Source organism: Acomys minous, assembly GCF_964271855.1.
Source record: "Acomys minous genome assembly, chromosome: 15".
NCBI lineage: Eukaryota > Metazoa > Chordata > Mammalia > Rodentia > Muridae > Acomys > Acomys minous.
The window spans coordinates 25125668-25152434 of NC_140497.1; the positions used below are offsets into that span (position 1 = coordinate 25125668).

Below are 26767 nucleotides of genomic sequence, written 5' to 3' on the forward strand. Positions count from 1 at the left end.
TGCAGATACTTACACGTCAATCTTTCCCGGAGCTCAGGAGTTGGAGCCATATCAACAGCACTTTTGCCATGGCAGTTGACCAAGGTAGGGTCAGCGCCATGGCTGAGTAACAAAGAGCAGACTTCTACACGGTTCTTGGAAGCAGCTTCGTGGAGTGGCGTGAACTGCCACAGATCCATAGCGTTCACACAAGCGCCATGCTGAATCAGGGAAAGGCTGACATCAGTACACATGTCCATGAGGGAAAGCAAACTCAGAAAACGCATTTCACTGAAATTTCAGCTATGACTTTTGGAATGTAATGGTTTTAAATTCAGCTTTTAAAAAAGTAAAGTTTCTAGGCAATAGAAACATTATCTTATTATCATACAAGTATTACTTGCTTGAAAAATTCACAAAGTATAAACAAGTTAAAGCCAAGCCAATATAATTCATTATTTTGGATTTCTCTTACCTTTAACAGAAGTTCTGTGACCTCATAGTGTCCATATGAGCATGCGTTATGAAGAGGTACAAGTCCACTGAATGAAAAGAGAAAATTAAAACGCTGTAATTTCAAACACAGCAATCTGGTTATGAATTGCTAGGAGAAAAATATGTTTTAAAAGTATTTTAGGCCGGGTGTGGTGGCGCATGCTTTTAATCCCAGCACTTGGGAGGTAGGAGCAGGAGGATTGATGTGAGTTTGAGGCCAGCCTGGTCTACAAAGCGAGTCCAGGACAGCCAAGGCTACACAGAGAAATCTTGTCTCGAAAAACAAAAACAAAAACAAAAACAAAAAACTAACCAACCAAACAAAAGCATTTTAAGACTTTATGGAAAGACCTCAAAGGAAAGCCCATGTCCACGCCTTCAGTAGTTATCTGTGGTCTTTATACATAAGCCATAGAAATTATAAAACTATCGATCAGAAGAACAGTTAAAGAACTAATAAACAAATACCAATATGTAAGAGGCATGCCAACTGGCAGGGAACCAGAATAGTCCAATTTTAATCCAGCTACGTCATACTTTGCAGTGAAAGAATTAAGTATCTTATAACTTCCCTGTCAGAGGCCCCTTCCTGCATGAGGCTAAAGCCGTCTTTCCTCTATGAGCCCTTCTTGATGACTGGTCACCGTACACCATCTGTTTCCAGACACGCAGGAGGAAACAGGCACAGGAGGTGACACACCATTCACAGGAGGCAAGAAGGGAGCAGATCTGAAATGGACAGATTCTCTTCCTCGTAACTGTCTCAAGCACAGAGGCCCTTTCTGTACTTCCTGACGTGAATTTGAGCTGACTGAAAGAAATCTCCCTCTAGGGCGTTGCTTCTTTATGCTGTCAATCACAGACGTCTAATCTAATCTGCGTCACCTGGGTCGGGTCAATTATTCTTGAGATATTAAGGCCAGATAATGAGAAATGTTAACTTTTCATACAGGACTGAGACCAAATGTCCACAGATCACTGGAAACTAGAAAGAAATTGCTAAGCTTCTCGTATGTATCCATTCACAGGACGCACGTTTTCGTTTGCTGTCCGTTCCTTCCTTTACCAATGTGTATAGGGACCATGTAGACTGCATTAGTTTAAGTGGATTAAAAAAAATAACTAAATTCAAAAATCCTTTAGTCATTACTATAGTTTATTAATACAAGGAGATTCTCTCTCCCGCCTCATCCCCTCTCACTTTTGGTTTTTCAAGATAGGGTTCTCTGTGTACCCTTGGCTGTCCTGGACTCCTCAAACTCACAGCGATCCACCGCCTCCACCTGCCAAGTGCTGGGATTAAAGGCGTGCGCCACCACACCCCACGAGGAGATTCTCTTAACAGCTACTATACTAGGTTATCACTATTTTCAGTACTTTTAAATCTTTCTGAGACGCAATTTAAGAGATGAAAGTAGTTATAACTGGGAAAAATAATTTCAAGTAGAATTGCAATAAAATTAAATTGGTGTAACATATGATTGAGAAATCTATAGTAGGCCTATAAAATAAGATCTGATATCAAACCTGAGACTACTATTTTTTAATTTCTGTTATTTTATGTGTATGGGTGATTTGCCTACATGTATGTCTATATTGCATATTTATATACCTGGTGCCCACAGAGGCCAGAAGAGGGCACTGAATCCTGTGGAGTGGGAGTTGGCGACAGCTGTATGCTGCCATGTGTGGCACTAGGAATCAAGTCCCAGTCTTCTAGAATCAAAGCCAGTGCTCTTAACCACTGACCCATCTCTCCAGCCACAAATGAACGTTCTTGATGAACGGGTTATACGACTTTCTTTGTAGCTAGCACCTCCGGGCTATCAAACAATGAAAATAGCATAATTATCCACCCATGGAAGCTCCAGAGGCAACAGATGGCTGCACTTACCCTTTGTCTTTTGCATGAACATCAGCACCATGCTGTAGAAGCAGCTGAACTATCCGAACTCTGTTGTAGCCCGCTGCCAGGTGTAATGGAGTGGACTGAAAAGAGAAGAGAAGCTCATTACTTCTTCAGGTTAAAAAAAAAACAAAAACAAAGAGCTCTGTTTCCATGTCACTGCAATGGCTTGATCCTGGCTTGTCCACATTGAACAGAACTCATGCCACCAATGCATCAGTGTGTCCAGGAATTAGGGCTGCTTTTCTCCAAGAAGAGTTAAGGCTCCAGAGGCGCTGGGTTGATAGTGCAAAAGGGAGTGTTTGCAAAGAAGTCCTGCCTTGGCTCCCTCTCTTGCTTCTCTCCCAGGTGACCTTTCCTCCCAGCCTCCTTCCCTTCTCTGTGACACAGACGCACAGACACAGACACTCTCACTCACTCCTGCCGTGATGCAGCGAGGGGCCTTTGACAGATGCTGGCATCAAGCCATGTGGACATTCCCGCCACAAGAATTATAAACCAAGCACGCTTTTCTTGATACCTTATTGAGTGTCAGTTTGGAATTGGCTAACAGACCTCATCTACGTCCCATATTGATCCTCAGGGCCTACAATAATCAAGCTCTATCCTACAAGCCCTGTGTTGCTTCTCTCTTCCTTGCCAGAAGGAACCAGTCTTATGCTACCAAAGTCATGACGGGCCATGCCCAGTAACTGGAAACATAATCATCTAACTTTCAAACTTTAATGGGAAACTTAATGGGAAAGATTGAGAGGTATCCCTGAAGAATTATTTGAAGACGCTTTAGCGGAACCCAAAATGATGACGCGCTTTATCTGTTCCCTATGCGAGCTAGCAATAGGGCAACACTGCATCGCTCTGCTGGATGCTCCATTATGCACAGCTTCTGACTGGGGAAGCTCCCTTCAGAGACTGCACTGCTGCGGACGACTGCTCAGTAACCCGGTAAGCTATCACTTGGCAAACCTGACATTACGTATTTTGTGGAAAAGGCAATACTTTAATTGATTATAAGCAAAAAAGGAAGCTCCTGCTTCACAATGCCTTTTACACGTCATTTGCTCTTAGATGATTCAGTACTTTCCATTTCCAAAAGCGAACGACTCTCAAAATGAATCACAATATACATATACTTAATAGTTCACGTAAATAGTCAAAATGTAAGAAAAACCAGCTTCCTACTTTTCAGGTTTAAAAAAAAATTCTTTGAGTAAACTATTTATAATGCTTCAAAAGTGGTAATATGCTTAGTTTATGAACTGTTAAAATACTTATAAAGCTCAGATAAATGAGGAGATTCTGTAATTTATCACGTTACAAATGAGAGAATGGCTGAAATAAAATGCCTATGAAAAGATGGAGCTAAGGAATTTCCAAAGCCTTTAAGAACTGGCAGCACACAACGTGACTTGGGCAGACAGTCCGATACCATAATGTCCAGCTGGGAAAGGACGATGACACAAGGAAGCAGAGCCATGTGTGAGTGAGGGTGAAGATCACTGGGTGTAAAGGGCTCACACATGCTGTGGTATCATTTCATGGCCCGCTTTGACTGTAGATGGCATCATTTTCATCAGCTGGGAGGGACTGGAACTGATGGGCTGGAAATAGCGAGCTGAGTACTGGCAGGCATGCATTGTGTCTGAACTGCGGATGGAGCCTGCTGCTGTGCGTTTTCACCATCCTGACCTCACAATGAGGGGACTGTACCCTGGTGCTATGAACTAAAGTAAGCCCTTTCTCATGTTGTATTTGTTTTATCACAGGAATAAGAAATGAAACTAAGATAGTGAATTTGTCTATAATTTCATGTAAAAGATTTACCCTGACATTTCAACATGGATACGTGTGATATTTGATGTACTTCCCAGGGAAGAATAAAAACCCAAACGTGAAGCTATTATGCAAGTCACCAGAGAGCTGTTTATTCTATAATGCATATATGCTGTTTTTATTTTCTTTAAGACGAAGACTCAGTGTGGCCTATCTTCTGGAATTTTCCAAACATTGGTGATCAATTTGTTTTGCTCTGTCCAGGACTGTCCTGGCTCCAGGAAACTCACTGTTGTCAGGGAGCTCGGCAAACCTAACACTACTCAAACCTCTTAGCGTCTAGAGCAGTGGTTCTCAACGGTGTGTGTGTGTGTGTGTGTGTGTGTGTGTGGGTGTGTGTGTGTGTGTGGGTGTGGGTGTGGGTGTGGGTGTGTGTGTATGGGTGTTGGAAGACCCTTTTTCAGGGTCACATATTAGAAATTTCACTATGCTTCATAGCAGGAAATTATAGTTATGAAGTAGCAAGAAAAATAATTTTATAGTTTGGGGTCACAACGACATGATGAATTTTATTAAAGGGCTGCAGCATTAGGAAGGCTGAGAATCCAAAGCCAGAAAGTGTGTGTGTGTGTGTGTGTGTGTGTGTGTGTGTGTGTGTGTGTGTACACACTCATGTTTATCCGTACATACACTTGCATTCCAAATATCTCTCGCTTTAGTACATTAGAAGACTGGTTATTAAGAGTTAGTTCAAGGGCTGGAGAGATGGCTCAGAGGTTAAGAGCACTGCCTGATCTTCCAAAGGCCCTAAGTTCAATTCCTAGCAACCACATGGTGACTCACAGCCATCTATAATGAGATTTCGTGCCCTCTTCTGGTGTGCAGGTGTACATGCAAGCAGAACACTGTATACATAATAAATAAATAAATCTTTAAAAAAAAGGGTTAGATCAAGATAATGAAGGCTGTCTACTTTGTCATCTAACGCTTTATTTCTTCCAAAGACCCATGGGTGGTCTTTCTTAGTTCCATACATTCCACAATATAAGATATTGATTGAACTTTCCCTCCAGATTCTTTCTTTACAGTTTCAACTACAAAATGATTTTATAAAATAAAGTTTCATAATTTATCATACAAATATAAAATCTTTGCTTCACTAAAAATAAGTTTAAAGAAATAAAATACCCACACATTTGTGTCCCACTTAAAAACAATTGCTAGTTAATAAAACATTGTTGCATGATCTTTTCAGCTTCTGTCATCTCTTTTGACAAAGTCCCCCCCCCTTTATGAGGTCAATACACAGATTTTTATGGTTGGTCCTGTAATATTGGTTTGCAAGAATCAAGATTAATATAATTGGTTACTGTGTCTTGTAATTTTCTCAAATGCAAAACAGTCCTCATGAACCGTGATTTTTGCTATTGTTAAAATACTACCCTATTGAGGAAATGTCTTTTGCCCATCTCCTTCCTAAAGTAGTTTGTGGCTACCTCGGTGAACTTAACTTTCCTCCTTCGAATCAACTTCTTAATAATATCTCTCACCTATTACTACCCAGCACACAGAACCCAGCAGGGGACAGAGCTTTTAAGGCTAACCATTTGCTTTAGTAATAGGCCTACCCAGGGTACCATCAGCCCCCTCTCCCATAGCCTTGGCAGTCCTGGACTTGCTTTGTAGAACAGGCCAGCCTTGAACTCACTGCAATCTGCCTGCCTCTGCGGGGATTAAAGGCATACACCACCACACCTGGCTTGTACCATCAGTTTTGCAAAGATATCAATCTATGAGTGAGTTTAGGTATTATCTTCAAATTGCCTTAGAAAAGGTATGATACAAATAACAAATACAAAGCCTGAAGTTTCAACCTTTTTGATGTATAAAATCATGTCTTTTTATTTTAAGTCTGGCTTCAAAAATGAAAACCACATGTATTTTCATAATTTTAGCTGGTCTCAAATTATCAAATTCTTTATACTAAACATTCTCTTCAGAGTAGAACCCCCTTTAAACATATAGATTAATATATTCTCTGCAGAAATTCAAGCTGTGCAGAAAACATCAACAGTTGTGCTATCTGCAGCTCAGCATGCCCCTTCCCCAGAGGAACCCAGTGACAGCTGCTCAAGGCTCCTTGGAGATTCCCAGTGGCTGGTAGTGTGTTTGCTTTTCCTCTAGTTTTTGTTGCTGCTTTTGTCACAGCAATAAAACTGCATTATATTCTTCTGTGACTTGATTTTCTTCTTCCTAATGTCATTACAGAGAAGTCTGTCTTACTCTTTGTAATGGCTGTATAGTATTTTCTATTGTGTGGCTTTATCATAATTATTTACTCACTGCCTATAATTGAGTATTTAAGTATTTCAATTCTTGCTTAGTTTATCAAAGCATATTTCATTTGGATCTATTATTTGGTTAAAACAGATCAGTGTTTTTCTGATACAAACAGCCATTAAGTCAAAATTCCTAGGCAAACACAACAAACATATAATCAAAACTTTATTAAATTTCTACCAACAGAGACATGATTAATCTGCGATGACGGAAAGCTCTAAGAAGCTCTTTGAGACACTGATACAAATCCAAACAAATAAAAGCCAGGAAATCAATATGGGCATGCATCCCTAGAAACAGGTATGTCTCCCTGCTCAGCCCTGTCTTTTTAAGCAGTATAATAATGAAGATTCAGCATCCTTCAAGTTTCTTAGCTCTTACATTCTGTAAAGAATCTTACTCTGTGTGTGTGTGTGTGTGTGTGTGTGTGTGTGTGTGTGTGTGTGTGTGTGTTGACTGGGTAACACACTAAGTTACCTGGGATTGAAACTATGATTACCACCACGGGACAAAGGAAGAAGCCAGGGAACAGGAGGTGACAGCAGAGAAGGGGAATCAAACCCAGGAAAGAATGACTGCATTCTCGGTCTGCATTCTTTCTCCTTCACGGACCAGAACTTCAGATTCACAAAGGATCTTCAGAAATGGACAGGTGTGGCTGAGGGGCAAGTGAGTTAGTACTTGCGGCAAGTATCTTTTTGGTTCAAAGTACGCCAGCACTCAGATGCTTATGTTATTACAATGACCTACTCCAACAGTGAGACCATACCATTAGGATGAGAACCCCAGACATGCTGGGCTGGTAAATAAGAGAAGCTGCCTAGGAGTACAGGACAAGGAAGAGTAACAAAGTGGAACAAGGACAGCAAATTTTATTCTACTTTTTCCCCCAAAGCAGGATTTTCTCCAGAGTTTAGGAAGACCTCTCTTTAAAGAATTCACTTAAGCACAACCTGTTTGGGTTATTCCTTAAGAAGATCCGAGCTACACTGAGAGACTAGAGCAGCTACCACTGAAGCCTCTTCCCAGTGAGTGTCTGTGAACTCGGATGGGCTACATGCAGGGGGACCGGGCGGCTGATCGTCTACAGCCTCAGAGGGAGCCTTCTTCCAAAGGAACACACTCATCTTTAGAATGGGTGCAAAGATCTGAATTCAACATTCTAGGACTATGAGGTACTTTATAAAACAACTATTCTACATTCCAACTACCTTAAATTCAAAGTGTGTCTTAGAGGCACGAGGCCTGCAAGTTCAAGGCCAGCCTGAGTAACTTAGCAAGACTCCCACCTTAAGATCAAAAGAGAGCTGAGGCTATATACCTATTGTGGAGGACCAGCCTAGCATGAAGAAGGCGCCTTCGATTGAAACCTCAGTATTCTTAGAAAGATTAATTTTAAAAGTATTTTAAAAATAAGGATATGAAGACTATATTTTACATGTATGATTTAGCTTAGCATCATCAGCATGGAAATACCAAGGAGACTCTTCAGCCAGGGGCCATTTCAGTCTTTCTTTTTAACTTCAGAGTCCAGAATCAGCTAAAGGAGGCAACTATATGGATGGACAGTTTTCTAGCATCCTCTTACAGAGTTCGAAAGGGGAGAGAGAAGGAGAGCTCAAGAGTTCTCAAAGTGTAGCTCTAGCTTTACAGCGTGCAGTAAGAAACAGCCAGCAAACCAGGCTTGCTGGTCTGAGGGTACCTCGCTATTTTGTGTTTTAAGGAGAAAAACTTCACACTCCCAAAATTCACATAACTACTTTTGACTCTCCTTTTTTTTTTTCCTGTTTGTTTTTCAAGACAGGGTTTCTCTGTGTAGCCTTGGCTGTCCTGGACTTCCTTTGTAGACTAGGCTGGCTTCGAACTCACAAGAGATCCTCCTGCCTCTGCCTCCCGAGTGCTGGGATTAAAGGCATGCGCCACCATGCTCGGTAGGCTGGCCTTTTCCCCTCTGGGTGTGGTGCTAGGAACTACACTCATGGCATTACACAGCCCAGACAAGTGCTGCACTGATGAGCCATATCCTCAGCGGTGTGTTTCTTCTAATAAATAAAATCTGCAACCTTAGGTTCTCATGCATCAAAAGTTCTAAGCAATGGGAGTAGGGAGTGGGGTTGGGCTGGAGCTGGAGCTGGAGAGATGGCTCAGCAGTGGAGAGTGCTTGCTGCTCTCCCAGGACCCCAGGCCACTCCCTAGCACCACCTCAGATGGCCTGGAACCTCCTGTAACTTCAGCTAGCCTCTGCTGGCTCCACAGGCACACATACATATACAAAAGAATAATACGGATCTTACAAAAAGTTCTAAATAATTTATAGTAGACAGATACCTCGTTTTGTAAAAGACAAATTCAAATTGCAATTACCAGCGATCTGTGAGGACACATGGGATGACTCCCTTTATACTAGCTGGATAGGTAGGCATTACTGGTGATCTGTGAGGACACAGATCCCACTCCATTTACACTAGCTGGGTAGGTAGTCATGGTAAGCAGATGCCAGGAAACAGGGGCTTCCTTGAGCTGCTGTGAAGCTGTGAAGGCCTTTAGGATGGTGGAGATATGTTGCTACCTCAAGGTTCCTTCAGTTATGACATCCTTGCTATTCTGGGATCTATTCATGTAGTGAGTGCAGCAGTTCAAGGGTGTCAGAGGCAGAGGCCCCAGCTGTCCTCAGTTATAGCCTTCTCACCCACTGCCAACAGGTACTGAGCCCCCTATAAAGGCAGTTTATTTTCTCTGGTATTTTTATGGTATGCAAGAATATTGTATTGCAATATAAAATGTCGGAGTTACAAAAGGAAAATAATACATTTAGAATTAGTCTGCTTCCAAACTTTCTAGTCTGCATACTGAAGTAAGCATTTTTACTATTTATATATGTCAGTTATAGTTTTGAATCTTAAAACCAATGTCATTCTTTTTTTTTTTTTTTTTTAAGATTTATTTATTATGTATACAATTTTCTGCCTGGTACACCTACAGGCCAGAAGAGGGCACCAGATCTCATTACAGATGGTTGTGAGGCACTATGTGGTTGCTGGGAATTGAACTCAGGACCTCTGGTAGAGCAGACCATGCTCTTAACCACTGAGCCATCTCTCCAGCCCACCACTGTCATTCTTAAAGCAGAAACACTTGAATGATTAAGGATATGACTATTCACGTAAAAGACAACAACAAAGTTTTTTTGAAAATTTACATTCTTTATGAGTAAACAAGCACAGATATTAGGCTATTTGTAACTCCCTTAAATTCCGAGGCTGAAGGCCACTCTTAAAATGGCAGGAAGTAATAAGGCTTCACTGAAGTCATGGGCTGCAGACCCTATGAAGTGATGTGTGGCCTAAGAAGAGACAGGTGCTTGCCTTCAGTCTGGCATGTGAGCACCTGGTGAGAAGGCAGGCAGGGTCAGACTCTCAGCAGCAATCAAACATGGGGGCACCTTGACCTTACACTTGATAGCCTCCCAAATGGTGAGAAAAAAGTGTTGGGCCTTCTGTGCTGTTATCAATGCCATGAAGTCAAAGATAACTAAGATACCAGCTAAGTCATATATTTGTAGACTGAGAAATTAGTAGTTTACATTGTAACTGGCCAGGTAACTGCTTTAAGAATGCTAATTTAGCCAGATGTGGTAGCAAGCACCTTTAATCCCAGCACTAAGGAAGTGGAGGCAGGAGGATTTCTGGAGTTGGGGCCAGCATGGTCTAAGTAGCCAGGTCTAGGCGAGCCAGGCTGTACAGTAAGACCTTGTCTCTAAAATAAGGGCTAGGGGCTGGAGAGACAGCTCAGCAGTTAAGAGCCACTAGCTCAGTTTACCCAGGTTCATTCTTAGCACCCATATGGCAGCTCACAACCATCTGTAATTCCAGTACAGAGAATCCAATTCCCTCTTCTGGCCTCTGTGGGTGCACAGATATGCATGTAGGTAAAACACCTACACACAACAACGATAATAAAATTTTAAAATATTAAAATGAAACAAGTAGCCAGCCAGTCTACTTGAACAGCAAGCTCCAGGTTCACTGAGAGACCCTGTCTCAGAAAGAAAACCATAGCAGAAGGCATCATCCTCTACTGTCCACACGTGCCCGCAGCAGTGCACACACAGCACGGATAAATACAGAGTTCTTATGTTTCTCCGTGCTCTTCTTTTTGTTCTTGCTGCTTCTCAACAGCTTGTACACTGAGTGGTGCTTCTTAGACACAGGCTCATCCCTGAAGAACTTTCTGCAGAATACTGAGCGTGTTGAGTGTTTTCCTAACTGGCCATTCTGCTCAAGCCAGATTGTTCCTAGTCAGGATCCTTAGCATGTCTTAGATTATCTTTATCATGTAATGTTTAATAATTTATAAGGGTAGAAGAGAAACACCCTATAAACTTAGATTCTAACAATCTGTAGAGCAGATGTAGTAGCACTTTTGAACACAACTTCTAATAAAATTGTAATCCTGACTCACACGGCTAAATGATTCAGCACTCACTCCTTTCTCATTACTCAGCTCACGTGGAAGACTGCAGGAAGCTAAGGTCAGGACACACTGTTTTACCAGCTTCCTTTCAACACTGGGTTCCCTTCTACTAAAAATGATTTTCTTAGTGAGAGAAATAGCTTTGTTGACACAGTTACTAATAACACTATAGAAATGTTTCATTTGACAAAAGAGATCTTTTTAGCAAAAGTAATTATCTAAAGAAAAATCAAAAAGACATTTTCAAGCCCTTGTTGTCACAGAAATGAATATACACAAACATAAAAATTTTATATACTGTATCCCAACATAAATATGCAAGAAAAAAATGCTATAAGGTGTTTCTGCATTACGGTGAGGCATACTCAGCTCAGCAAGAGCTGCCCTACAGAAGTGCTTTGATTAGACACATAATTAACCTGCAGGACTTGAAGAGGTCCCTGATGCAGACTTAATGAGTTCCGACCTTCCACGATCCCAAATAACATCTCGATCCCAAATAACATCTCAACTATAAGCCCATAGAACTGGGGATTTGGAAAATGGTATGACCTTTACCTACCAAGATTTGGCAAGAATGAGGATGATACAGAGGGCAGCAAGGGCTGGAGAAGCCAAGGCTATGTCCCTAGATAATGTTATCTCTTTCAGATGGAGGAGGAGGGCTGACATGAAGTTTTTCCAGATACCACTGTCTTAGTTAGGTTTCTCTTGCTGTGATGAAGCACCATGACCAAACAGCAAGCTGGGGAGGAAAGGGCTTGTTTGGCTTATACTTCCATATCACAGCTCATCAGTGGAGGAAGTCAGCACAGGAACTCAAGCAGAGCTGGGCCTGCAAGCAGGAGCTGATGCAGAGGCCATGGAGGAGTGCTGCTCCCTGGCTTGCTCTTCATGGTTTACCCAGCCTGTTTTCTTATAGAACCCAGGATCATCAGGCTAGGGACGACACCACCCACCATGGGCTGGGTCCTCCCCCCATCAATCACTAATTGAGAAAATGCCCCACAGTTGGATCTCATGGAGGCATCTCCTAAACTGAGACTCCCTCTCTGCTGACTCTAGCTTGTGTCAAACTGACACAAAACCAGCCAGTAGACCATATGTGTTCTACCCACTGTGAAGCTACAAATTCTTTTTAAAAAATGTCTTTATTTTGTGTGTGTGTGTATGCGTGTTGTGTGTGCGTGCGCGTGTGCATGTGCTCTGTCTTTATGTACACCTGTGTTAGACGGTATAGATGGTTGTGAGCCACCATGTGGTTTCTAGGAATTGAACTCACGACTTCCGGAAGAGCAGAAAGAGCTCTTAATTGCTGAGCTATCTCTCGAGCTTGAAGCTACAGATTCCTAAGCAGTCCAACTTAGTATTACTGGTAACAGTTGAAATATAAGCAACACAATTTATTACAATTTTGGGATATTAAAACTGAAAAGTACACATGGCTCAAAAACTTTGCTGTTTAGGCTGAAAAAAATTGGGACCTCAAGAATATATTAAAATTTGGTGTGACCATTTAACTGATAACAGTTAACATCTGTCACCTAGCTTTAAGTCCTTACTTTCTCCCATAATCCCATGACCTCAAAAATATACATGAAGTTATTTCTTTGCCAAGAGGAGAAAAATTATTTTAAGACACCAACTCAAAACAGGTGGACGTATCTTAGGAAGTGAATATATTTTGGTGGCATATTTTTAAATCCCCAAGTCTTCCAGGGACTGTGAACAGGTAAGTCTCAGCAGCTATCAAGCAGCTTTGCCTAGGTAGGAAAAGGTGCACTTTCCCTTTCTTCTCCCCTGGCCGTGAGACCTAGTCAGTCCCCACTGCTTCCGAGCCTGTCTGGGGACTCAGTGTTTTACACGGACCTCTTCTTGTGACTGGTACCATTCCTCATGGCCTGGCAGCTGAATTTCAAGAACGAGAATTCCAAAAAACCAGCAGCCAAACTATCCCAGGGTTTGTCTAGAATAAATACCACTTCCTTTTTATTGCATTGTCAAAGTAGTTCCCATCTAAGATCAGAGTCAATGCGGGAAGGGAATAAAAGCCTAAGTAAGAAAGATACCATGCAACACCTGCATAATCCTGCTAAAGCATGGTGCACATGAAGGGAGGGAAGGGACTGTTGATGGAGAATGAGAAATTCTACTTACAGCAGGACAAATGAATGCATACAACCCCAATTTAATCATATAAAAAACAAAACAAAACTACTTATACTAATTTTTTCTTCTGTGCTTTACTGAACATACTTTATGGAAGTCAAATCAACATTAGCATAATGGCATAATTTTAGCCATGTACTAATTTTTAATATCAAAGTATATTCAGAGACTTCAAAAATGTATCAAAGGAGTAGATTTGATTTGTGGTTATCATGTGTGTTCAAACTGTCCCATGCATACTGGCTTAACCCTCTCAAATGTCTTATGCAATGGAACAAGTATCAACATTTATAAATAACTGGAAACTCCACAGTCACACTGTGGAAACGGAAGAGCCAAGGGCACGAACCATTCTCTGGTCTCAGTCTATTTGCTCTTTCAAGTTTACCATGTTTTCTTCATGGTGTTTTCAAGGCACGCTATTAAATTCTACATGGTTTCCCATTGATTTACATATCAAATAGATTTTAAAGGTTTATTTACTTTTTATTTGTGTGTATGTGCTAGCCTATATGAGCATATGTGCATCACATGCATGTGGCAGCTTGTGAAGGCCTCCCTAGAACAGTTGCAGGTAATTGTGACTCATCGTGTAGGTGCTGGGAACCATATCCAGGTCCATTTTGAAGAGGAGTTAGCATTCTTAAACACTAGACCATCTCTGCAGCGGGTGTGTGTGAGTATGTGTATGGTGTGTGTGTGTGAGGGAAGGAAGGGCATCAGATCCTCTTGAGCTTGAGGTCTGGGCAGTTAGTAACTCAATGTGGGTGCTGGGGACCAAACTCTAGTCTTCTGTAAGACAGTACGTGCTCTTAATCGTGGGCCACTTCTCTAAACCACAGCTGTTCTAATGGCTTTACTTTTCTATTCTCAGACTCTCAGTCATTATTTGTTAGGGGAGCAAATATTTTCAGTTGCATCTGACACACAAGACAATCCAATTTTCTAATTTTATTCTGGTTCCCAGTTGCACATTTGTAAATTTATGTATTCTTGTTTGTTTGTTTGTTTGTATGTTTTTTCCCTCTCTGTGTAGCCTTGTCTGTTCTGGAACTCACAGAGATCCACCTGCCTCTGCCTCCCTGAGTGCGGGGATTACAAGCATGTGCCACTGTGCTCAGCGAATTTGTGGATTCTTACAGATGTCTAAATATTAATGTCATAAAAAGCCTAGACAAGGAAAAAAACCTCTTCTTAACTCTCTACTTCATAACTACCATATAATAAGGATTATTAAAACTTTTTAGTGCATCAGTTTCAACATCTACGGCAATATCTCAATCACTCTATTACTCATTTATTTCTGTTGAGTAAATACATGTTAGAAGCAAGAAAAAAAACCCTGAAACCTCAGGAACTCTAGTAATGCATTTTTTTTTTAAAAGACAGATTTATTGCATGTACACCTGCAGACCAGAAGAGGGAATCAGATCCCATTGGTTAATTACAGACAGTTGTGAGCCACCACGTGGATGTGGGAATTGAACTCAGGACCTCTGAAAAAGCAGCCAGTGCGAAACTGATGAGCCATTTTTCCAGCTCCCAATATTAAACTTTTCTTTCTTTTTTTTTTGGGGGGGGGGTGGTGGCTGGGAGGGCTTGGCTCTTTGAGACAAGGTTTCTCTGTGTAGCCCTGGCTCTACCTCCCAAGTGCTGGGATTAAAGGCATGCAACCCCTCCCTCTCCTAAAACATCAAATATTAGCCACTTTTTTGTATGTGACATCAAAGCAGCAACAGGAGTGGGTGCAGAAAGACACACATAATTCTCTCTCAGAAACACACAATGTAATCCCATTGTACCCATTTTGTTATGTAAAGAGAGATTTCTCACTTAAAAAAAGAAGTTTGGTGGCACATAACCTTTAACCCCAGTGTTAGAGAAGCAGAAGCAGGCAGGCCTCTGTGAGTCACAGGCCAACCTGTGGTTTCAGGTCAGCCCCAGAAGGACAATGATACCTGGTCCTTAAAAAAAAAAAAAAAGTCCCCTTGACCTCCCCATGCATGCACTTGCTGTTCTGGTGGTTTCTCTCCTGCTCTTTTCTGTCCACAAAGCAACCCTCCCCTGCTCAGCTCAGCAAAACGCTTAAACAGTTTTTTTCCTCTTTTTAAGATAGGGTTTCATGGGCTGGAGAGATGGCTGAGAGGTTAAGAGCGCTGGCTGCACTTCCAGAGGTCCTGAGTTCAATTCCCAGCAACCACATGGTGGCTCACAACCATCTATAATGGGGTTTGGCGCCCTCTTCTGTCATACATGCAAACAGAACACTCACATAAATAAACAAATATTTTTTTAAAAAATAGGACTTCATTATGTAGACCAGGCTGGCCCTGCAAATTTCCAATCTCCTGCCTCGGCTTCTTCAAGTTGCTGGGAGTGCAGTGTCGAGCTTTAAACGTGCGGCGATTTTGCCTTTTGATAAGACTGACCGCAAAGCACAACAGGGCAAAGAGGGCAGAGCCTCCCTGTTGCACCGAAACACTCAGGGCTCTGGAGGCTGGAGAAACAGACATCCATCCGTGGGAAATCCAAACACTAACCACTGACAGGAACCTACCAGGTCACCAAGGCACAGTAACACAAACAGAACAAACTTACGCTAGGGTGTGATTGCACACACAACATTAAGAAGAATGCTAAAATCTCATGCCCTACACATCTCTAAGCAATTGTCCACCCACAAGTCACTGTATAAGAAATATTTCTTTCTAAAACTACTTGTGAATTTACATTTCTATGGGCCTTTGAAACTTACAAACCAAGAACTATGAAAACTAAGGACAAAATCAGCTCAGCCTTAGCAGTGTTTTGAAGGTCCTCTGAAAACAGTATTTGATTGTATGACCCCTTCTAACACAAAAGCCAAGAGGTAAAATGTTAAATACTTCACTAACTTAGCTGCACATAAAACATACCTTCATTCTTTTATTTTGTAAAAACAGGTTCCCTGATTCTAGTAAACACAGATATACATATAAAATCTGAGAGAGTAACTTATAATTTATCAGCTTGGATTCACTTACATATTTTCTTGATACCTACTCTAAGAAAGCAAACAGCACTGCCATAACCAGAGCAGTGCACAGCAATCTCCACTAGCATTGACAATTCCGCTTGTGGCTTTACACACTGGTGCATGATAATAAGAATCACTCTGTGCCATACGTGAGGATAGAAATCGAAACATAAATATTACCAACCTTTATGTATACAATCTTGTGTTTCATATACAGATGGCAATTGTGAACTGTGAATGAGTCTTTATAATTAATAAATATAAGCATTACAATAAAACCCAATTGATGTCTATTTAATTTTCTTTCATTACCTGATTTAATTTAAAAACTCTGATAATGTATAAATGTGTTAAGTGTATATTTTTAGAATATTATTGTATTATTTCAGCAGAAATCCTTCAGTGTGATATCTCAGGTATGTTCCTAAAGATGTCTTCCACATGAAAATAATATGGTTCTTCCTTAACTCTCCAGAAATAAATAGAATACAAAGTAAAACCAACAGAAAGCATATAATCTCTCATTCACACACCATGGATCTAATTTTTTAAATAGCATGAGTAGTAGAGGTGATTTTCTCACTTGAGGGCTAAAATCATGTTTGTCAGTGAACCAGACTAATACTCTGAGCTGCAGCTAGATGCCAGGCTTGATCCTGTGCAAAATACAGAACCCGAACGGAATAGCAGAAGACAGACGTGGAAGCAGAAGCACAACGTAAGGAAGTCTGTGGGAAAACCCTATGGCTACTGCAGAAAAGGAGCCATAGAACTTGGGCAAGGACACTGGTCCCAGGTACGAGGAGGAGAGACTTATATCCCTAGGAGAGAGGACGGGGCTGTCCAGCATAAAGGCTGAAATCTGGGGATGAAGCTGGGATGGTGATTTCATCTCCTGCTATAGTAACCAACTTCCCAGGACCAAAATGGATACAGAGAACTCAAGGAAGCTGGCTCTAGGTTTGTCTACGTCCACAGCTGCACGTACTACAGATGCGACAGGCTCTCACCCACACTGTGAGAGGAGCAACTTGACCTACTCAGACGATCCAAACAAAACATGGAGTGCAAAGTACTCATGGGGGTTAAAATCCCAAAAGCAACTCCAAAACTGCAGGAGACATGAGCAGCTACCCTTTAAAATCAGCTCCGCAGAGTGAGAAGAGTACTCAGTGGATTTGCTAGTTTGGAGCAGTAGAGACTATTCTGGGGTTCTTTCCATCTACCAGATTAGTCACTGCAAAACTTTGCAGTCAATTACCACAGTCTGAAACACATTACATTTCATTCTCTATTCAGCATGAATACAGAGCCGACAATGAGGCTGCTAGCTGCGCATTTATACATTACCTTATGACAAGTGTATCTTGATGCAGAATATTTCTCTTTTAATCTATTTTCTTACAATATGCTATAATTAAGTTTTTTAAAAAGTAGAACTGTTATGGAGATCTAAAAAAATCATTAACAGTTTCTCACTTTTGATAGAAAAAGTGTTGATACTTAGCAGACAAACCTACCAAATAAATTAAAAACGCTTATGTCCTAACAAAGATAAATATTTTTTCCATTACGGCACACAGAAAGCACACTGTTAATTTTATTACAAAACCACTGTGTGCAGTTCATGTAACAAACAACTTTCAGTGCCTGACATTTAAGAGGGAAGCTCACTTAAGACCCATGCTTCCCTGGGAGTCTGTCACGACCACCAGCAAGAGAGCAGCATTTCATTTACAGTGCAAGGATGCCAGTAAAAACGGCTACAAATATGTACGAATAAACATGTACACAGACCATACTGAATACAATTATATTGTAAAGCAAGAAGAAATTATTGGACGAGGAAACATTTAAATAACTTACCTTTCGCCCATCACTTGCATGGCAATTCACATTTAGAGGAGTCAGTAAAGCCATTAGTTTTTCTTCATTACCACTCCTATAAAAAGGCAGTAAGTTAATATCTGTAATATTATAGTGCTTCTTATGAATATTTTCACTAGGAGTGGAAAACAAGGATTTTGCTTTAATTTTTAAATATGGATCACAATGCATGTCTACAATATTTATTTCAGCTAACATAATTCCTGTTAATTACGTGGTGGCATGGTATCTTGGGTGATGTAGCTTTCTACACATAACAATTTACCTACATAGTTATTTTAATTACAAACAAACTTTATTCTGAAAAAATGATCTAAAACATTTGAGTTTAAAAATACAAATTCTATAAAAAGGTAATCAATTAAATTATAAATCACCACCATCATCACCACCACCACCACCAACAACAACAAAATAGCTGAGAATTTTAACGTTTACTTTATGTCTCTCCTTCAAGCTTGGATAGGAAAAAAAAATCTTCAAAGCAAAAGAAAGCTATAGGCATATAAACACTCCAAGAATATCTTTTGAAAGGTCTGCAGGTAGTACCTCGAGATATGTTACAAATAAAATTAGCCTTACACCGCTCAGCATAGTGAAAGATTCTGTCATTCTGCACACTAACAATGTAAAATAAAGTGCACAAAGACTAAGTAGGTTTTACCCTCACTATCCCTTAAAGCCCAAGCAAGACACGAACACGTTATAAATCTGTACACTCCTCTACCTGTGCCCCCCCCCCCAATGCATTATAATCACTTAAAATGAATGGAATCACTTACCTAGCAGCTTCTAGGAGTTCGTCTTTTTTGTATTCACCTAAATGATTGCAAAATATCATGCTGTTAGCATTTGGCAGAAGACAGATTAAGAAATGCAGTAGGCAGCAAACAGAGAATTAAATAGAGAAGAACAGAAAAAGAGAGTCCACACCCCGCTGGGTGATGGAGCCGTGACGTTAGCCAGCTTGTGAAGGCAGCATCACCAGTGCCTTGGAGACGGGCAGCAAATTGACGCAGCTTCTTGTCCAATCCTCAGATGAAATAGCTTTCTTCAGACAACCAATGAACGCTAAACCTCGCGTCCAGGAACACATTCCCTCTGATAACGGCATGCCAGCTCAAGACAATGTCCCTTCCCCCCGGTTTGTATTCAGGCTGTCACAGTATACTTGTGAAGCATAATACATTCTGAGACAAAAGCAACATAATGTGGTTCTTTAAAGGTACAAATTACTAGCCTTCAAAAAGCCAAAAATTAAAAAAAAAACTGTTTTATTTGTAATGCCATGGAAAGTTTATTTTATTATTAATTACCATCACTGAGCTTTATAGCAGGAAAAAAGAAAGTGTAAATATCAGAACCACAAATCCTTTTTCGCCTCGATAGGGAAGGTCTGTAGACTAGAAATACGTGAACTCCGTACCAAATGCTATGAGCCTCTTGGAGGCAGTGCTCCAAAACCAAAACAGAGAGCACATTCTTACACGGCACCGATAACCTAAGCTGTGTAACCTCTATACTTGCTCACCAAGTCTTAACAACAGGAAATCTTACTAAGCAGAGGTCTCATGAGCTGAGCAGGGAACTAACTGCTAGGACATGGGTAATTTTACTCTCTTCTACTTTTTACAACAGATTTTTCAAAATATACCATTGTGAAAATAGAAATTACAAATCTTGCATAGGAGATTACTTAGAGCACTAAAGAGCTAACAAGTTTCTTTTGCAAGCTCAATTAAAGGACAAGGAACCTTAATAATAGCAACGCTGTGTTTGGTCCTTCAATAAATAAAAAAGAACAGCCAGGATTCTGATTCAGCTCTAATGCAGTGACTCTGCTGGCAATATCATTAAAGAAATAATTATACAAATTGTTTTAAAAATATCCTTCAGTTAAAGTATCAGGTATACATTAAAAAAAGAAAACTTTAGATTAAATAAAATTATATAATAACCTGAAATTATTTTAAAATACTCCATAATTTGCGATTATACATTTTTTTCCTGTTTGCATTTTGCTACAAAACTGAGTTACTTCAATGCCAACACTACAAAAATGCCAAGGCCCCTGAGCGGCCACTTGAGTCCTGTAGTCCACTATTAACGCGGGTGTCTTGTCTCTTGGATTGGAGCTTAGCTAAAAATCTAGAAACTATAACCACGCTTTCAAACAGACGTTATTAAGGGAATCCTATACCCATAAAGCCAGTTCTATGCACCCCCAATTCCATACGGTAGATTGAACAATTTCTGAATCACAGAACTAGTCTTTCCAATTCCCTATAAAATGTAGTTCAGATTGTTTAATAATTAACTGCATAAAAGTAAAATGGGATCTTCAGGCCAAAAACTTATCTTTATTAAACATTTTTAACAGCAATATGGAAATTGAACATATTAGGAATGTGATGTTATAAAGTCAAATTTAAAACCCAGAAAGCCTTAACAATTACAATCTAAATAAATGCTAATTATAGATCTAAAAAAGCCACCCATGCATTCAAAAGGCATATATATATATATATATATATATATATATATATATATATATATATATATGCCAGTTTTGAAGACAACACTGCCATCTCTGACTTCAAGGAATATTATCCTATTAAAGGAGAGAGAGAAGTAAGCAAATGATTACAGTAGAGTGTAGGGAAACCCTATGAAATCCTATTATGGGCTTATTGGCTAGTGTAACTGGGATTACTAACAGGTTAACTGTACGATGGGGAGGCCTTTCTGGCAGAGAGAAACAAAAGCCGAGTTTTAAAGAAACAAGTGGCTTCCAGGTAAGGAGTGTGAGAGAGAAGGAGATGCCTGAGAGAGGAAGGGAAACTCTGACTCTTCCTAGACAAACCAATGTCATCTGCAGGGCAACCACACCAACTCCATGAAAGGACCACAAGAGGACATGCTGGATGTTTTAACAGAAAGAGTACAAAATCCACTGTATCTAAGTATCTTCAGGTATACTGCCTAGATAAGACGTCTCCACACTAACAACAGTACACTTTTGTTGGGAAGAAAGGCAACCAGAACACAGGGATGAAATACTAGGCTCCACAGTGGACATTCTGCACTATGTACATATACACCGTGAACTGCAAGTAACTACTCCTGAAATTCAAGTCACAGTGAAATATAATTCCAATAAGCTAAGTAACAAAACTGCAAAGGATTCAGGCTCCTCATAGTTCTAATAAGTCTGCCTGCACAAAAGTCCTAATCATGCACAGCTTGCTATTTTCAACAAAATGCTTGTTTTTGCAAAAAATATTATTTCTTTCTGCACAGGCTGATAATAAGGCAATACTTTGAAAAGATATATGTAAGTATGTATTACAACTGACTCTACTCTTCCTGTTAGAGATCTTGGGGCTTTAATCAGCTTTTCTGCAATACATTCCAGCATCCACTATCTGGTGCCCAAGGACCACAATCAGTCAAGAGCTGAAGCCATGCCTCACACCCTGCCTTGCGGAAGTACTATCATAATGAATTTAGAGTTCTTTGTATTCTGACAGCAAACCTGAGATGCTTACCAGCGGCCTAACCACCAGGTCTGTTTCACTTTAGCTGAGAGAGCCTGGTACTCTGTAGAATGTTTGTGTTCTTTAATAACACCCAGTTAAACAGTAACAATAGGTAAGCTGGAAAGCGAACGAAGTAAGAGCAGCCTGGAATGAAGAAAATAGATGGCTTCAAATATTTTCTCACTAGAAAAAAGTAGGATGAAAACAAATAAGCACAATGTTTGTTTTGAATAGTTATTATTACCAAATATTAATGTGCAAAAGATACACTATATATGTGTGTGTGTGTGTGTGTGTAAAAAATTTTTATCAGGATGAAGGTTAAAAATACCCCCTTCATATTTCTCTGAAGTAGTTAGAAATAACCTCATTTTCTCTAGTATACAGGCAAATTTTTCTTTTGAAGAAACTTACATATAGAAATCATAATTTTTTGTTGTGTGTGTGTGTTTTAGATAAGGTTTCTCTGAGTAGCCTTGGCTATCCTGGCCTTGCTTTATAGACCAGGCTGGCCTCGAACTCATAGCCATCCCCGTACCTCTGCCTCCTGAGTACTGGAATCACAGGCATCAACACCATGGCTGGCAAAAGTCATGGTTTTTGATTTACCTCAATTTTAACACTGTGAGGGGCCTTTACCTCCAGCAACCAAAAGGATCAAAGCAGATTGCTTTGTAAAAATTAACCATTTTGTTTTTTAGAGATGAGATAACATGGAGAGTTTATGAATATAGAGTCACAGATGTTTAAAGCAGTAAAAGACTGAAAAAGAATTCTGATGTCTCTGCTTTCAAGCCACACACTGCAGTGACGCCTCACATTACACACAGAAAGTCACCTGTCTCCACCTCACCCCACCTTGCAGTTCCAGAGCAGACCTAACAAGCCATCTACCCTAGACACACGGTCTTGCTGGCCCTGCCTGGTCTGCTCCTTGCCATGCAGCCTAGGCTGGCCTTGAACTCACAGCAATCTCCTTGCCATGGTCTCCGAGTGCTGGGATTATAGACATGTCCCATCACGTGCAGGGGTCATCATATTCATCAGCTAATGAACTAGACCCAAAGCAGCCACGTCAGGTGGCTAGATTAACTGTGTCCACTGGTCTACCAGGCTCTGGAACTAGGCTACTGTGCAAAGAACCACCAAACTGGAGCTTTGTCAGACAGGACGTATGTATGTGAGAAGAAAGAAACTAAGTACAAGGACACTTTATAAAGCAAACAATTGTAGCTCTGAATAAAAAAATAAATCAAAATTTCTCACTGAACTACTTTGAAGCATTAAGCTTATAAACATGGGTCCTGGGCCACTGGAAGAGGGATGAAAGAAATTCTTCTGGTCTATTCCAGTGACCAGTGTATCCCACATTCCCACAGCATGCTTTAATTCCTGAAGTTATTGGATATCTCAAGGGAAGAGCTTTGTAAAGACTTCAGTCAAGTATCTCTATCACCAAATTAACGTAGGGACTCTCATGTTGCCGTGTGTGCAGCACTGTGACCTGACAATTCTGATCCCCCTGTGGAGGCTGAACACTACCAAGAATTTCTGCACTGAACTCAAATACAAGAAATTGATACTTTTAGCTGAACCCATAGCCTATTTAGGGAATAAAATATTAGTTCAGATGACGTATTTCACTGTGTTCTGGTTTGAAGATACAGAACTAGTTATGTGGTTGTGGAAAGAATTTAGCTACAAGACCAGGAAATAGTCTGTTCTCAAACCAGTAAAGCTAGATCCTCATGCAAACCAATTTCCCAACAGACAGATACTCTGCTGTCCAGAAATAAGGGTCTTAGGAATAATTAACCTATTGTCTTCATTCGAAAATCTTTCATGAATACTACTGAGACAAGGAAAAACTACAAAATTCTTATTATCCTGTTTCTACTCTTGAATCCTATCAAATCTTTCCATCTGTTCTGATGCGGCTTCAAAGCCCATACCAACAGTTAAATCTAAGGTCACAGTCAAATGAAACATGCCACAATTTTTCAGAAAAGAATAATTTTTAAAAACATTTTTGTTTTTAGGACTTATTATTTATCATGTACATAGTGTTCTGCCTGTATGTGTGCCTGGGTGCAAGAAGAGGGCACCAGATCTCATTATAAATGGTTGTGAGCCACCATGTGGCTGCTGGGAATTGAACTCAGGACCTCTGGAAGAGTGAGCATTGCTCTTAACCTCTGAGCCATCTCTCCAGTCCCTCAAATCAGAATATTTTGAATCTGTGGAGAGTATGTTTCTGGTGGAGATGCTTTACTTCATGGCAACCACTGGTCTAATTTCTGTCCCTCAAGTTTCTATTTGCTTGCCTAACATTCCACGCCCTCCACCCCTGGGATTGAGCCTAATGACTTGCATATGTCCAAGCACGGGCCCTAACTCAACCCTGCAATATCCTTACACTTTTAATTCACAAAATGTCATCTAAATGGGATTACTGAACACAAATTTTTGAGTCTAGGTTTCTTACCTGATTTAAGTGCTTTTGAAATCTGTTCATATCACTAAGCAGAGTAAGTTGTTTATTGTTAAGCAATATTCCATTACATATTATGTAGATACAGTTTGATTGCCCTTTCTCTGGCTGTAACTAATTTTTAATGTCTTCAATTCCTAAATCACAACTGCCACATTCATTTCTAATTTAGTGTACCCCATTGTTCAATGAAATCGGAGACAAGTTCCTATATCACTAAAAAAAATAGTCACATGGACTTCTACATTAGTTTGCAATTCCTTACGATGAAACTTGTCGCGAAAAGCAGGGTCTGACAATTCCCAAACAGGCATCTCGCAAAGCTCTGTGGCCCCTGTAGGCTGATGCATTCAAGGGGCATGCATCCTGATAAGAGCAAGGACGGCAGGAAAGTAATTTTCTTTTCAAAGATAACAATATGGTTCCTATAAATCACAGTGTGCTGTGTTCGTATAGTCTCACAGCTCTGAGACAGCAGGTACTACACATCAAACAGTTTCTTATATGAAGAGATCAATTTTGCCTACAGGCTTAATCAAAAATGAATTTTTTGAAATAAGCATTGTAATATCATAACTCACATAAAAATAATACAAACATTAGAAGACAGTGTTGAGTATCTTGATATTTCTAATTCTTTGATGGACGTACTTTTCTCTCATAAATGTATCAACCACATTTACGTAAAATTAATCATTGGCTTTACTAAAAGGTTCGTACCATAGCTACTGACTCTTGGAACACTTAAGGGCTACAGCAGCCTGGATGGTGGAGTTTTCAATTTAACTGTTAATTTAGCATTTCACGTTGTCTGTTCTTGACAGAATTCTTTTTTGAAATATATTATATACTTCTTTGCATTCAATAGAGATTGTATGAAAAATGACGCTACCTTTTTTTCTAGATAGTTCAGGTACCAGGAACTCCCAACAGAATACCATAACGTGAGCTGAAGGTTGATGAGATGAGCACCCAAACACCTTCAGAATGCGATATGTTTTATTTCAAAATATTTATTTCATTTACTTTCTGTTATCAAATGCATTTAATTTTGAATATTTTAAAATACAGGGCCTTTCTAGTGGTTCAAGCTCTGGACATGTGTAAACTGGTAGATTCTTCAGTTTCTTAACTTAAGAGAAATGTGGGGACGGGGAGACACTTGGCTTTCTAGAAAGAAGGAAACAATATGATGTTCTGGAACAGAATGTGAAAATTCTGGTAATTGATGGTTGACCATTACACAAGCAAGAAGAGAATGCTTCAGTAGGCTAAATGCAATGCTTTGCATCTCTGAAATCAAACCTGCATTCTCGTAACCAACAAGCAGCGTCAGCATAAATAAGAATATTGTGACTTGTGCTAAAAATGTGCTCTGTTCAATTCCCATTACCTTTGTCTTCCGTAGTCTCATTATAGCAGGGTAGAATTTTGCTTCTACTTTCACTTTTATCACAAAGTTAGAGTGGTATATACCTGTGACCATGGAAAATTGAATGAAACACCCCACCACATGTCTCTTGCGGGACAGGACAGGGACTGGGTGACTTGGGGGTCACTGAGGAGTTCTAACAAAGAGCATCACTTCTAGGGTCAAACACTTCAAATGAATTCAGGTTATGCTATTATCTACCCACATGAGTTTGGCCAAGTCATTTAACCTCCCTCCAAATCTCTTGTTTCTCATTTTTGAAAAAAAGAAAACTTACTTTATGGGGTTGCACTGAGGGTCAGGGATAATACAAATAGAACACCCAATACCAGCTGACTCAGAGAGAACACCCAAGATAGTAACAACGAAGAATGTGATTCAAAGTGTACAGCACTTGGATTTTATACTAACAACTGGTCCTTATTTTGCTGAGTGTAACCAAGGACAGAGCTCATCTTCACTGATTTTCCATTCCCCACTGTCCTCCGTATGCACATTAGTCAGCAGGTTAAAGCATGAGACTTGAAACAAATTTTACAATCACATGAGCCCAGGATTGGCACTGTGTTTACTACAGAGGAACGGAAGCCTTCCCTGCTGGCACTGCCTGCCTGTCTACAAGTGATGGGATGAGAACAGAGAGCAGAGCCATTCTACAGCTAGAAAAGTGACCATAATCCTTTCTCAGAGTGACTGCTGCTTTCTAAACAACGACACCACCAGGCCAAGTCTTGACATAGTATCTCTGCACAATAGTGGCCTGTTTCTTTTTTGGAACAGGGTTTTACTTACTCAGGGACCCAAGCACATCTTGAACTTGATCCTCTTGCCTCAGCCTCTCAATGTGCATGTGCCAATCCCTTTAGAAACACTGGTGTCTGTAAAAGCCTAGACTCTGTAGAAAACTCCCCCAAACTACTCTCAGAACCCTCTGGGATACGCTGGGCCTTGAGACAGCATGTAAAATGTGTAAAATAGCCTTTGACGATGCCAAGGTTTGCCTTCTGTAGGCGCACCTGCGGGAAGTTTGGTCCCCAGTAAGGTGATGCTGAGAGGTGGGTGGAAATCTTTAAGAGATGGGGCTCAGTCCAAAGCAAATATGTAATCTGAGGCATCAGCTTTGGCAAAGATGAATACTAGTCTCCTACAGTGTGTTTCCTGGAGAATGGATCATTATAAAAACCAAGCTTGCCCACTCACTGCCATCTGGCCATCACTCTCACCTCTGCTCCTATCACTGAGGTCCTCAGCAAAGCTAAGTGGCAGG

General features: G+C 40.3%; 1 protein-coding gene across 2 annotated transcripts in view; it reads right to left on the minus strand.

Annotated features, from left to right (window-relative positions):
- Positions 1 to 26767, minus strand: part of TNKS (tankyrase) — a 164185-nt gene that overhangs the window by 47949 nt on the left and 89469 nt on the right. For both annotated transcript variants that reach the window (XM_084760366.1, XM_084760365.1), the window contains exons 4-8: positions 18821 to 18857; positions 18018 to 18093; positions 2369 to 2463; positions 455 to 521; positions 14 to 200 (exon numbers count right to left, since the gene is read on the minus strand). In XM_084760366.1, coding sequence (XP_084616492.1) covers positions 14 to 200; positions 455 to 521; positions 2369 to 2463; positions 18018 to 18093; positions 18821 to 18857 — 462 coding nt within the window. The remainder of the gene's footprint in view (positions 1 to 13; positions 201 to 454; positions 522 to 2368; positions 2464 to 18017; positions 18094 to 18820; positions 18858 to 26767) is intronic.